This window comes from Grammomys surdaster, unplaced genomic scaffold (genome assembly GCF_004785775.1).
Source record: "Grammomys surdaster isolate TR1022 unplaced genomic scaffold, NIH_TR_1.0 125612, whole genome shotgun sequence".
NCBI classification, from domain to species: Eukaryota; Metazoa; Chordata; class Mammalia; order Rodentia; family Muridae; genus Grammomys; species Grammomys surdaster.
This window is the reverse complement of record NW_021620455.1, coordinates 856,419-869,455: the sequence shown is the minus strand read 5'-3', so window position 1 is coordinate 869,455 and position 13,037 is coordinate 856,419. Positions and strand designations below refer to the sequence as shown.

General features: G+C 49.7%; 1 protein-coding gene across 4 annotated transcripts in view; it reads right to left on the bottom strand.

Annotated features, from left to right (window-relative positions):
* Window positions 1–13,037, bottom strand: part of Jakmip3 (Janus kinase and microtubule interacting protein 3) — a 50,320-nt gene that overhangs the window by 19,490 nt on the left and 17,793 nt on the right. For 2 of the 4 annotated variants that reach the window (XM_028787133.1, XM_028787134.1), the window contains exons 3-8: window positions 6,578–6,793; window positions 5,155–5,274; window positions 3,850–3,996; window positions 3,185–3,316; window positions 1,397–1,432; window positions 705–764 (exon numbers count right to left, since the gene is read on the bottom strand). In XM_028787133.1, the coding sequence (XP_028642966.1) occupies window positions 705–764; window positions 1,397–1,432; window positions 3,185–3,316; window positions 3,850–3,996; window positions 5,155–5,274; window positions 6,578–6,793 (711 nt within the window). The remainder of the gene's footprint in view (window positions 1–704; window positions 765–1,396; window positions 1,433–3,184; window positions 3,317–3,849; window positions 3,997–5,154; window positions 5,275–6,577; window positions 6,794–13,037) is intronic. The other 2 variants (XM_028787135.1, XM_028787136.1) reach the window with 2 other exon arrangements.

The following is a 13,037-nucleotide window of genomic DNA, read 5'->3' as shown; positions in this document are numbered from 1 at the left end:
TGACTGTTGAGCCCAGCTGGCTGTCCACACCACAGGGGCACACGTTGACCACTGACCTTAGGAACTCACTAAAGATCAACTGAGGGAAACAGTCTCACTGCCTGACTTCCCAAGTGTGAGACCACCCCTCTATTTCCAAGGTAGAGCTCAGGTTTCTTTCTCACGTTTGACCAGAATCCGCAGTATTTCTGACACTGAACCTAACGCCACCTTGGGGTTTAAGCTGTAAAGACAGCTGGGGCCTCTGTATAACCTACTGAGTCTATCAGTGCTGTCTGTGGATGAGGAGAGGGGTTGGGAAGGAGTTGGAGGGGGTAGGGAGTGGATATGATCAAAATACATCATATAAATACATTGTATGGACTTCTCAAAGGATGAATGAAAATGTAAAAATAAATAGTCACAAACAAAACAGAACAAAACCCATGAAGCACACTTCCAAGGCCACTTGAATTTGATGTTCCCAACTACAGCTCCATAACCTGAAGATAAACAGTCCTTCTCTCCTGAGTAATGTTGGCCTGATCTCTGTTAACAAAATTTAAAAGACTAAACAGAGGATTTGCTTGGCCGTCTTATGTGGGTTATTTCAGAGCGACATTTTTTAATAAAATGTTCTTTCCATGTGCAAAGGAAGAGACTCACTCCTCTTACATGGTCTTTAGAAGCTTGCCTTTTATGCCCGAGCCCCCCACTTCTTTTACCTTGGGGAGTTTCGCCATTTTCTTTCTTTGTTTCCGATACCTCAACAGCTTATCACGTTCCTGTAAAAGCCAGGTGGAGAGGTCTGTTTAAGCAGCTGGGCAGCTATCTGGCCAGCAAACAGGTTTAGGCTTGCACCTAAACTGTGTAGATGGTGGGCAGGGGCATGATGGCTTATTAAGGAGATCATGCACACTAGCAATCATTTGTGGATTATGGAAAACTGGACATCCAAGGAGGATGGGTGGTCCAGGCCCCTTCTGCTCCATGAGACTTGATTCCTGCGTATAAAGAGGTAGTTCCTGAGGCACTGCCTGCTTCACTATTGCAAAGCTGCTCTGTGCCTTTGTGTTTTCTCTGTCAGGAGCGATGGTGAAGCAGCTACGGCAACATAGCCTGTTCCTGCCAGTTTGGAGAAACTGGTTGGAGTGGCAAAGGTGGCCTCTTGGTTCTGGCCTTTCAGGAGCAAACAGAAAAAACAGTGGAGCTGGTGTTGTCTCGCCTGGGGCAGTTGTTCCAGTATGGCCAGGCACCACTGCAAGCTTGGCCAGGGCATACTGTGAGAAGTCCCACCCAAGACTGCTACAGCTGCTCCTGTCTGAACTATAAGGGGCCATGGCATAGAATGGGTCCGTGTTGCTACTCGGGGCAAAGGGAACATGCAGCAAGCAAGGTGGTGCCAGTCGGTGCTTACCAACACACTCTTCACATAGCCTGCTGTCTCCAAGGTCTAGGGGGAGAAAACACCACATCATACCATGGACAGTGCAGAGGCTGGAGAGAATGGCCCCAGGATCTCTGACCTCTAACCTCAGAGTTACATGACTTGAGACCTAACACTCCTTTCTTTTGTGTGAGAGGGGCTCCCTGAACCTTTCAGACTACCAGGGTTCTTTGTTCATAGTGAGTGTCCTGTTATTCCCTTAAAGAAGGAGAAAGAGGCCTTTCAGAAACTGTCATCAATCAGGAACACAACCTTTCCCCATTTCTCTCATCAAACATTGTTGTTGATTGAATGAGAAAAGGACTTAGGTCCCCAGCAGGGACAGTGAGGGCCACCTCTGTGAGACCACCCATAGTCTGGGGAGCTGGGAGAGGGATCTTCCTGTGTAGTTTAATGGCGGGCAGGTTTGGTCATTACAAGACAGGCCAGAGACCGAAGTCTGTGCCACTGTCCTGCTGCGCCTTCCAAAGGACACAGCGTGACTAGAGGCACTTCTTTCTGAAACAGCCTCGTCATGAACTCAACCAGGATTACAACAGGAAGAAGGGTTTTATGAAGCTCTATGTATCAACCCATGCTGGGATGTGGGGACTGGCATAAGGACAGAGAAATGGAAATACCAAAAGGTAGCCACCCCCAAAAGTGTCCAGGTCTCTATTCACCAAACCTGTAAATGGAACCTGCTTTCAAAATTAGTCTTTTTTTTTTTTTTGAGAAGGTGTATCTAAGTAAAATGCTGTAATGAGACCATACTAGATTAGGATGAACCCTAAGCCCAGTGGCAATGTTCCCTACAAGAAATGGAAAAGGAGACTTTCCAACAGAAGAGAAGGAAGCCACGGTGGTATTGAGAGGAAAGATAGATCCACAGCGGGAATACTGGAATCTACAAGGGCTGCTGGGGGAAGGAACGGTCCCTACCAGAGTACATGGGTGGAGTGCAGCCACCCACCCTTTGATTTTGGACGTGTGTCCTCGGCCTCCAAAACTTAGAGAACATAGATAGCATGTTCTTAAGATATCTGGCTACAGTGGTTTGTTACCAACATGGACAGTGCTTGCTGGCCTTGGGCTCTGAGGTCCACAGTGTTAGGAGACTCAGGGAGCCATTTAGAGAAGGTCATTTTAAGTAGAAGGTCATTGACTGTGATAGGGGCAGCTGGGGAGACCCCACAAAGGCATCCCTGCTCTACCTTGCCCCCATTTCTACCATAGAGAGCTGAGGCAGGGAACACAGCAGTAGAGAGTAAAAGGTGTGCAGCAGATTGGGGTGTGTGGCAACAGAGGGCATGTGGTGGCTAGGGGTGGGGTGCAGACAGAGGGCACGGCAGCAGAGGATGTGCAGTGAGCAGGGGTACTGCTCTACAGGGACATAGGCTGCTAGGGGAAGGCAGCTCCAGTGGGTGCACAGGATAGCAGGAGGCGTGTCTCCAGAGGGCACAGGGCAGCAGAGGGTGTGGCTCCAGAGAGCACAGGGCAGCAGAGGGCGTGGCTCCAGAGAACACAGGGCAGCAGAGGGCGTGGCTCCAGAGAGCACAGGTCAGCAGAGGGCGTGGCTCCAGAGAGCACAGGTCAGCAGAGGGCGTGGCTCCAGAGAGCACAGGGCAGCAGAGGGCGTGGCTCCAGAGAGCACAGGGCAGCAGAGGGAGTGGCTCCAGAAGGCACTGGGCAGCAGAGGGCGTGGCTCCAGAGAGCACAGGGCAGCAGAGGGCGTGGCTCCAGAAGGCACAGGGCAGCAGGGAAGTATAGAATACTCACCTTAGAAAGCTCATCAATGAGGTTCTGCTGCTCCACAATCTGGAGCTTTAGGAAGTCGATCTCTCTCTCATCTTGACTTTGATCAAGGTCATTTAAGGAGCTGGGTCTCCGGATGATTCCTGCTCTCTGCCTCTGAAAAACCAAGCATGGTGGGTACAGTGACTGACCTGGATGGTGAGAACTGAGGGCCTCCTTACCAGCCTGAATGACAGTTCAGGTTACCTCGGTGTGGGCAAGGACTGTTCGGCTTGGGCTTGGAACAGCCTGCTGCAGAGCACAGGGGAAACCAAGGCCTTTATCTGGATCACACATCAGGCCCCAGACAGCTTCCCGGATAGCCCAGACAAAACACCTGTCTCACTTGCCTCACGGGCCCTGAGACTTTCAAGGCAAGAAGGAACAGGTAGGCAGCACTAACCACTCTGTAGTCTGGCTCAGTGGCAGAGGCAAGAGTGGAGTTTACCCTGACACCTGGCTCGGTGCTTCACACCAGGCCTGAAAGTCCTGTCCTTCTATACTTGGGGCCTCTTGCTACCTTGAGCATAGAACTTTCAGGGCTATAAGCTTGTTTGCCCAAGCCTCTGGCATTAGAGGAATACAGAGGAGATGAGATGCTGCCTAGCTCTGTGCAGGTGGCTGTTTCTGCAGACCTAGCATGTGCTTACCATTTCTATGTTCTCCTGAGTGACAAATTTCAGCTTGCTCTCTATGCGTCGCAGAGTGTGAGACAAGTCTTCGTTTTTCCGAGTAAGGCGCTTGTTCTTATCCAGCAACGGCTTGTACTGACTTTCAGCTTCTCTCAGCCGCTTTAGCTGAAACAGTATTTATTCCATAAAATGAGCCTTAATTGACACAGTACTGACATGCCTTCATACAAAGCAAACTGACCAGTCAGAACACTGTGACCGGGTTGGGTGAATAGGCTGAGGACCCCCAATATGCAGGTGCTCAAGCCCCTGGTAGAAAGGGTCTTGGTACTTGCATGGAACCTACCACATTCCTGGTGTGCTGCACGGTTGTTTATAATAATTTGTTTACAGAGTAAATATAGTTAGTTGATGGATGTATGATATTGTTTAGGAAACAAAAATATCTCTCTCTCTCTCTTCTCTCTCACTCATACACACACACACAGAGGGAGAGAGAGAGAAAGAGAAAGAGAGAGACAGAGAGGGAGAGACTCTTATGCAGGATGAATGCAATTTTCAGAGGTTTTTTTTGTTTTGTTTTGTTTTGTTTTTTTTTGGTTTTTCGAGAGACAGGGTTTCTCTGTGTAGCTCTGGCTGTCCTGGAACTCACTCTGTAGATCAGGCTGTCCCCGAACTCAGAAAACCGTCTGCCTCTGCCTCCTAAGTGCTGAGATTAAAGGCGTGTGTCACCACTGCCTGGCTCAGAAAGTATTTTTGATCCATGGCTGGACTCACGGTCGTATACAAAAACTTATAGGTGTGGAACCTGCCAGTACATAATTGTAGATGCAGAATACGTAGGCGACAGATTTATGGATGTGTAGAATCTGTAGATGTGAGGGCCATAGAGTCACAACCTGTAGGTGCAGAACTTGTAGGTATGGCCTGTGAAATGGAAAGTTTGGCTCAAGCTGCAGGTGGAGTCCCAGCAGGTAACTGCTCTCTGCCCACTGGACACCTAGGTGAGCCAGAGGTATCTCAAGGATGTATCTCTGCTCATCTGCAGATGGACAGAAAGGTGAAGGCCAGCAGGGGGAGAGGGACAATGCTCTGCTTGCTAATAAGTAAGTGGGGGTGTGATACGGCTCACCACCTGTTTTTGTTAGCAAAGCTTTATAGTAGCATGGCAAGAAGCCTTGAGGAAGGCTTCCCTTGAGGAAGGCTGTCCCTTGACACTGCCACTCCTCATTTTCATAAGGAATTCAGAAATGGACACTCCCACCTCTCCCCAGGCTGCAGTCCTAACCTATGGAACACAAAGCCGCCTTATCAACCACTTACCAGCTCATTCCTTTCTTCAGACAGCAAGGCGTTGCGGTCTTCTAGCTTACGTATGATGGCACTTAACTCCGCGATTTTAAGTTGGAAGCGCCTGGCATCCTTTTCGTCCAACTGCTGTTCCTAAAACAAAAATCAACTGCAAATAACTGTACCTAGATGCAAACCTTTGCAAACCCCAACCCAACTGGAGACCGACACACTTCTGCCTTGTGATTGCCTTTGCTTCCCAGTGGCTGCTGGCGGAGCCCTCGTGGCAGAGGGGCCTGGCCTGGAGCATCATGCAGTGCACACAGCAAGATGGGAAAGCAAAGATGTCTGCAATATGCAAATGTGGTGGGTGAGGGTGTGCAAGTGTGGGAGCCCGAGTATGGGTGAGGACCAGCTACATAATCTCGGCCGCTGCCCAGCTGTGCCTTCCAGACGGGCCTGCCCTGCCAAGCAGCAATCATTCTCAAAGGATGAGCACAGGAAAAGACATCCCTTATAGACTTCCTAATGCTGTTTCCTCAAATTGAGTTTCTAAGACTCACTTTTGGAACCACAGGAAAGTCAAAAAAAATTAGTGAAAACTTTCTAATGCATATTTGGCATCTGGAGTTAATGGGGTGGTCTATCCAGAACATGGATGGACAAGGGGTTGGTTCGATCTTAGTTAAGCCTTTTGTAATATGATTATAAGTTATATTCTCCAAAGTCAATGGCCCAAGGCTGGATTAGCTCAAACTTTTGTCCCTGAATCAAAGAACAAGATGTCCAGGAAGGTACCAGCCATGGGTCAAATTCCTCATCCAACAGGTGCAGGAGAGGCTGGGGACCAAAGACTTAGAGGGGTAACCCTGAGGGTCTCCCAGGGTACTGCAGACCACCACAGAGATTATGAATGAGGAGCTGCGGTAAGATGAATGTGCTCACAGCTGTGCAGTCACTGGCTACCCCTACAAGGTCAGTCTGAGAAGGGGCAGAAAGTGTCACAGTCATAGGAAAAGCAGGTGGGCAGTGACTGGTGATGCTAACGCTAGCAACGACCATAAGGGGGCCAAGCCAGAGACATGGGTGAAGGAGAGCTGGAGCCCGTGCACAGGAGGATGGAAGGGAAAGGAAGGGAAGCAGCTCATGCTTGGAGTGGTCCTCCCCACCAACCAAGGCCAGGGCATGACTGGCAAGTGACCTTCAGCAACCTGGAACCAGGAAGCAACAAGATCATTGCTTCTGCTGGGCAGATAATGAAGGAGGACAGTGTATCAGCCCTCCTGGCCAGAGAGCCAAGTAAGCAGGGACTGGCTGTACAGAGTATGGGACAGGAGGGTCTGGCTGGATATGGGTTCTGGACTCCCCATGGAGCTGTTGTGTTGGGTCATACAGCTACATGGCTCTATGTGTCTGGGTCTCGCGGCTGGCTGAGACAAGACCTGGGGTTGCTTACAGGGCTTCCTGAGTGGTCTGAGGCGTCTCCTGCACCGCTTGCATAAGGAAGTTCCCGTCTGGGGCTGCCTGGGTGCCGCTCAGCCTCTTTGGCCTGGGAAAGCTGCTCATCTAGAGCCTCTTTCTGGAGCTGCAGTCTCTGGGCATGCCCGGCTTGAACCCCTAACTCTCTTTCCAGCACGAAGACTGCTCTGTCTTTAAATCTTATCTCCTCCATCTACAAGGAGAACAGAACACAATCACACGCACAGGCAGGGTACAGATCTGCAGTTACCATAGAAACAGGCAGGGTGGCATCAGGAGATAAAGTCCCTGTGATGGTAGCCCCACTGGCGAGCATCTTAGGCTCTGGGACCAGAAGCAAAAGCAGACATTCTGGATGAGAGCTGGGTACCCATGCTGCTCAAAACCCAGCCCTAGACCACCCAAATCCAACTGGCACACCCTGGGCTGGTCACGGTGAAAGGTCCCTTCAGAAAGCCTCAGGTAATGTGTGTCCCTGCACTGCCAGCCCAGGGGGCCCAGCAAGAAACCCCCATCCCTTGTTGTACACACTGTCCATGGCATTGGGCATCACTGGGCAGGGTTGAAAGACCTGCAGATCTTGCTTCCTGCAGTACAATGGGCAAAGCAGAGAGTCATTCTGGATAAGATTCTTCTGTAGAATAAGTAGGAGGTGAACTTGGCTCTAAAGTATAGCTAAAAGCTGAATACAGCACAGCCATGCATTTCCAGGCTGCACGTGCTTCCTGTGAATCTTGCTGCAGGGTAAGGCTTTCAGGGTAGGGTGGGGGCAGCTGGACAAGCAGAAGGCAACATCCACTGTATCTAGCCTGCCACAGCCCCTGGACATTGTTGGGCTAGTGTTGGCCTTCCCACCTTCCCCAAAGGGTGATGTGATTTGTACACATCCTAATTATGGCATCAAGAAGCCCTTTTAGACATGGATGCTACCTGTATCCTGGGTCTTTTACCGTAGCTGCCCAAGCAGGTATGTGCTCTGCCCGAGGCTGACCCTACACGGGGAGGGACCTAGGAGCTGTAAGTATAACCAGCGCTAGGTTTGTAACAGGACACCATTGAGGGGAATAGCTCAATTCAAAACAGATTTTCAAAGAAGCAGTCTTTGCTTGTTGTTTAAAGTTTAAAACTACTAAGCCAGCCATTCGTGGAAGTTAGCTGGAAACTCAGACAGATATCTAATTAGCCCAGATCACAAATTCCAGGCAAGCCATGGGCAGAACAAGACAATAGAAACCCTTACTAGCTCAGTTTCTGTTCAGTGGTGCACACCATAGTGCTGAAAGGACAACACAGTCGATCAGGGAAGCTGGGCTGGTAAAAATTAAACCATATGAAGGCAGCTAGGTTCTGAGGCTAGGTTCTCAGTCATTTATTGATATTCACCTCAGGAAATCTGAACAGGAGAGCCTCTGTGCACATGTGAGATGGCTGCCCGAGTGGCTGGCTGCTTGAGCATCTAGTTTGAGCAAAGGCAGTCCTGTCTTTGAGGTCATTAGGCCCCGGATACCCATGTAGGTATTGGTGATGGGAATCTTCCAAGTCCAAGACTGTGGCTTTCCCACTCAGCTGAACCTGGGCTTCTGTCTCCTAATCATGCTAGACTAGACCTTCAGGCCTTTGTGAGAAGAAAGCATATATCTGAAATATGCCAGACCCCGCCCAGATTGGGATGTTCTGCCTAGCTGGATGGCCCCTCACTCATACCAAGCACCACTGTATGTGTTGAACCACAGAGAGCGAAGTGGCCCAGGACACCATAGCAGACAGCACAGGGTTCGTGCCCACTTGTATACTGGTGCCCACAAACATTACTCCCTTTCTGTGAGTGAGTGCTACTATGCCTTGTGGCACTGCAGGCTGGAGACTGGGGCTCCTAAGCCAAGGCTGCCCCTCCCTCCCCTCCTGTCATTTAGCTTTCGAGTCCAGAGGGCAGGCTACCTTTGTTTACATTCACATCCAATCCCACATCTGGCAAGCAACACTCCTGTGAGTCTGGGCTGAGGGGTTTCAGTGCATGTTCCCTGCCATTGAAGCTGGGGGGATCCCACTTAACCTGGAGGGACAGGTTATCTATGCTACTGTCTCTCCTAGATGTTGGTGGCAGCTTCCAGTTACCACATGACACCACACATCCTCTCCAGTACCCATCTGTTCGGCAGCAGAATCAGTGTAGACACATGAAGCCATGTGTCCTGGCTCCTGTGTTTTGAGAACTGAATCTCCCAAATTGAGATTCAGAATCATACTGGAACCTGCTTGCTGGTTACCACACTGATTCCTCCTGCTTTTTGTCACTCCCTTGCCCCTGCCCCTAATTCTCAGTTATCCACATTGTCTGGAAACTACAGAGAGGTTCCTGTATGTCTTCAGGAAGGGGTATTCAGGGTGTGCTTTATAAAAGCAGACATCACGTGGACCACAGAACAAGACAGTATGGTGTCTGACAACAGCACAGGAGTGTTTGTGTGACCTCAGGGTAGGTAAAGGATTTTCAAGCAGGACACAAACTGCACATTAAAAGAACTGACAAATGGCATCTCCTTTATGTTAGGTTCAAAGCTCATGCAGAAACGCTACTGGTGTGTCTGGAGCAGCCACACTGAAGACACTGGTGTGCTAGCCAGAACATGAGAGAAGTCACCAAAATCAGGAAAAAGATGTTCTCCAGTTTCAAAGAGCTAATGTGTGTGAACAGAAGCTTTAAAGAAGTGTGTCCATGACTACAAGTATGGTGACATTGTTTTCTCTACTGTGACCCCGCTGCAATGCTGGCTGTGGTTGCAATGTAGCAAAAGGGGGCCCTGTTCTTTAGAGGGAGGGTAGAAAGTGGGTTCACCTGAATTGGTCAACTGAGTGCTCTGAGCTTGGTACTGGGTTTCATATGGCCAGCACTCCCTTTGGCCACACAGATGGCAGGAGAAGCCAGTACATGAGGCCACTCACGGACATGAGGGGGATATTGGCAACAGCCCAAACCCAAAATGGCTTGAACTCCTTCTGAGAAGAATGGATAACACACTGCCAGATCCCCAGGGAACATGCTGGTGTGGTTCCCAGGAGGTCAAGACCAGCAAGAGTGTGTGAGAAGGCATCTCTGGGAAGTATTAGCAGGTACTTGGTCTCTTAAGTCAATAGTGGCTAAAGACACTTAGACATAAGCTGCGGTCACTGTACTGTCCTCTGAATTTGTGGCTTTCCTACATAACTGTCATCTCTCAGTCTAAACAAGACAGATGGAAAAAAAAATAAGTATACATGCCAAGCCTTCCTTCTTGGATCTAGTCTATCTGTGCATTGAAACTTTTAAGGGCTCTTGATTTGCCTAACCATGCTCCAAAGAAAGCATCTTCAGTGAATATCTGTGGCCAAGACCTTCAGAGGATATCTGAGGCTAAGACATCAGTGGACGTCTGTGGCTCCTGGGATCATACCTTGCCTTGCTCAGCAGTGACGGCTGAGATATGTTTCCCAGAAGTTAGACAGATCAGCTGTGAGATTGGCAACTGGGCTGCAGTGGTTTAAGTTGAATTCGAGGACTTTGGCAAACCCCAAAGCATTGCCAGAGAGCAAGTACTTGGGAAAGCTACTGCTGCTGTTGGAGGCGTTGCTTTGTTTTATATTATGTGTGATGGTTTCACCTGCATATGTATCTAAGCACAGATCCCCCTGGAAATGGAATGTTAGGGATAGCTGTGAGCCATCATGTGGGTACTGGGAATCGAACCCAGAGCCTCTGCAAGAGCAACTAGTACTCTTAACCACTTTCCAGACAATGGCATTATTTTCTAAGAGAACTAGTGACTTTGTCTGCTCCATCGGAGGAGAATGCCTCAATGCCCGAGACACATGTCCTTACTGAAACAAAATCACAGAAAATCAAGGCTAGGCTCAGCCCTCCACCAGGCACCCGGTGCTTTGGGGATTGGTCTCATTTTTATAGCTTTCATTATAGGGTTTTCATTAGAGCTGTATATTAGCACACCACATTAGCTAACAGCTCTGATGGCTGGGCAGAAAGAGCTAAAACTGTAAACCACAGACTTTTATGAGGGAGAGGAAATTGCTTTCTGTCTGTAATTCCTCTATTTTATAGAGTTTTTAATAACAGCCCGAGGTTGTATTTTAGAGAATGCACTCCGTGTGCAATTGCTCTGAGCTTGTACAGCAGAGCTCTTCCAGACTCAATGACAAGCTGCACAAACACTCCAGTGCTTATTAGCACAGCCTTGCCCTCGGGCTATCACGGGCTGGAGACTCTGAGGAAGGCAGGAATGGGAGGTGATAGTCATCCCTATCATCCCGATCTGAGCTCACAGTGAGCCTGTGAAGAATGTTCCAGAACCTTTGAGCACGAGATTCCCCACTCATTCCATTTCCCTATGAAATTACTGAAAATTTGGACAAGAAAGTCACCAGGGATCCACTTGCCCAGAGACACTGAGTAGGATGTGCACAGATGAAGCCAAGAGAACTGTACAAGACCTATTACCAGATAGGTAATATATCAAGGTAAGATATCAAGGGTCTGACTTGATCCCCCATGCAGGACAGGGGTGGACAGACAGCTGTGACTCCTCCTTCCCCACACTGGGACAAAGTGAGGAGATAGGAATGTGGGTGGCCGTCGTCCTTCTTCACTTTAGAACCCACACAGGAGTCTCAAAGCCCTTGCTGTCCTAAGCCCTGCTCAGGACAGATCTGTCTCAGATGTTTACTGCTGGCATCTTGGCCATGCTTCCTTCTGTCATCTTTCCACCAGACTCTCTGAGGCTCGTGAGTTCTACCAGGCCACATCCTCGTCCTCCATTTAGGGTCCTGGCTCTGCCGGCTGGTGTGGCTCAGCCGAGCCTCAGATCAGAATCTAACTCTCAACTGAGCACCTCCTATATGCACTATGTCGAACAGACTCGAATTACAGTCAGACAATGCCACGGCCAGAGCAGAGAGGCAGATCTTCAGATTACAGTGTCTGCTTTGAGGGCTATGAGATGGATCCAGAGCCCTCTCCATTCCCTCCCCAAGCCCAGCTCTCCCAGAACATCTGGGCAGGGGATCCTGATCCACTGTGCTCTATGCCCAGGGTCTGGACTTCAGCAGGATTCCCAGCCTGTGTCCCACAGCAGCCTCAGTTGTAGTCCTGTCCACTAACTGGTGTGCCATCTCTCCTTGGGGCCACAGCCCCTGTTCAAATACTCTAGCATAGATGACACATGAAGGGATGACATCGGTCTATGAGGATTTCCCAAGGTCCAAGGATCCCTTTGGTACCATCACTGTTGACCTGGAGATCTTGGCCTTTATCTATAACACATTGGTCTAAGGCTCCATGCTAGCCAGTGTGCCAGATGAAGAAATGACAGTGTCTGCCAAATGGTGTAGGGAACATAGACTGAGAAATGCTTCCAAATGTAACTGCAGCCAACCCTTCTCCGTGGGAAAGGTCCTGAGACTCCCAGCTTGTCTTGCCTTGCTTGGGTCTTAGGAATGAGCTTTCTCTGGCTTGCCTCATCTCTAGGTCAAAGGCCCAGTCAACCTCTGTATACCCAGACAGACTGGCCCTGCCCTGGGACTCAAGGACTCTGCCACTTCTCTGATCCAGAACCACTCTCCGTCCTGTCCCCAGTCCCTGGGGTTAGGCTGCCAATAAGCGACTCCCCTCCCTACTTTTTTGTTCTGCCTTGCTTTAGCTTCTGCTCCAGAAAGCTTCTATCTCTGGTATCCTCAGAAGTGCCTCAGGTTCTTTGCCCATGCCAAGCCCTTGCCTTCTCTCCCCAAGCTGTAGCACCCGGGCCTCTGCCCTGCTAGCGAGACCTTCCCAGTACACGGCAGTTTGTTTTTAAGCATGACATTCACCTCAGACACATCTGCACCATGGAGTCTAAAGAGTCAGGTCAAATTGACAGTTGGGCTTCAGACAGGTAAGTGTTCTCTTATGAGCTACAGACCAAGTGGGACCACATAGACAATCCTAAGGCCTCCATCAGTAAGAAGGTCCCCACTGGGCAGTGCCACAAGAAAAGATGGTCCTGCACCCGGAGCCTTGAACCTAGGTTCTGGACTCATAGGTAACAGTGGCTTGGCCTAGGGTGACAGTTACTTGCTCTAACTCCTCCTGGGCACAGGGTCCATTCAGCCCATTCTTTGGGTTTTTCATTATGTCATTTGCACAACACAGTTTATCTATAGCTGGTATATGGAAGCAGTGACTGAGGATGGACTCGGGAGTAGGGAAGAGAGGAGCTGCACTTCCAATGGCTATGGGCAGGCAATTGAGGTCAAGGGCCAGAAGAAAGCATCTATCCAGCATGAGCATATGAACAGTCTCCAAGAGTGACACCTAGTGGTAGTGGTGAGTAATGCAGCAGATGGAAAAGGAGCCCGAGGCCCTTCAGTGTTGGATGGGATAGGATGAGAAGAAAAAGGCATGGTCTCAAGAG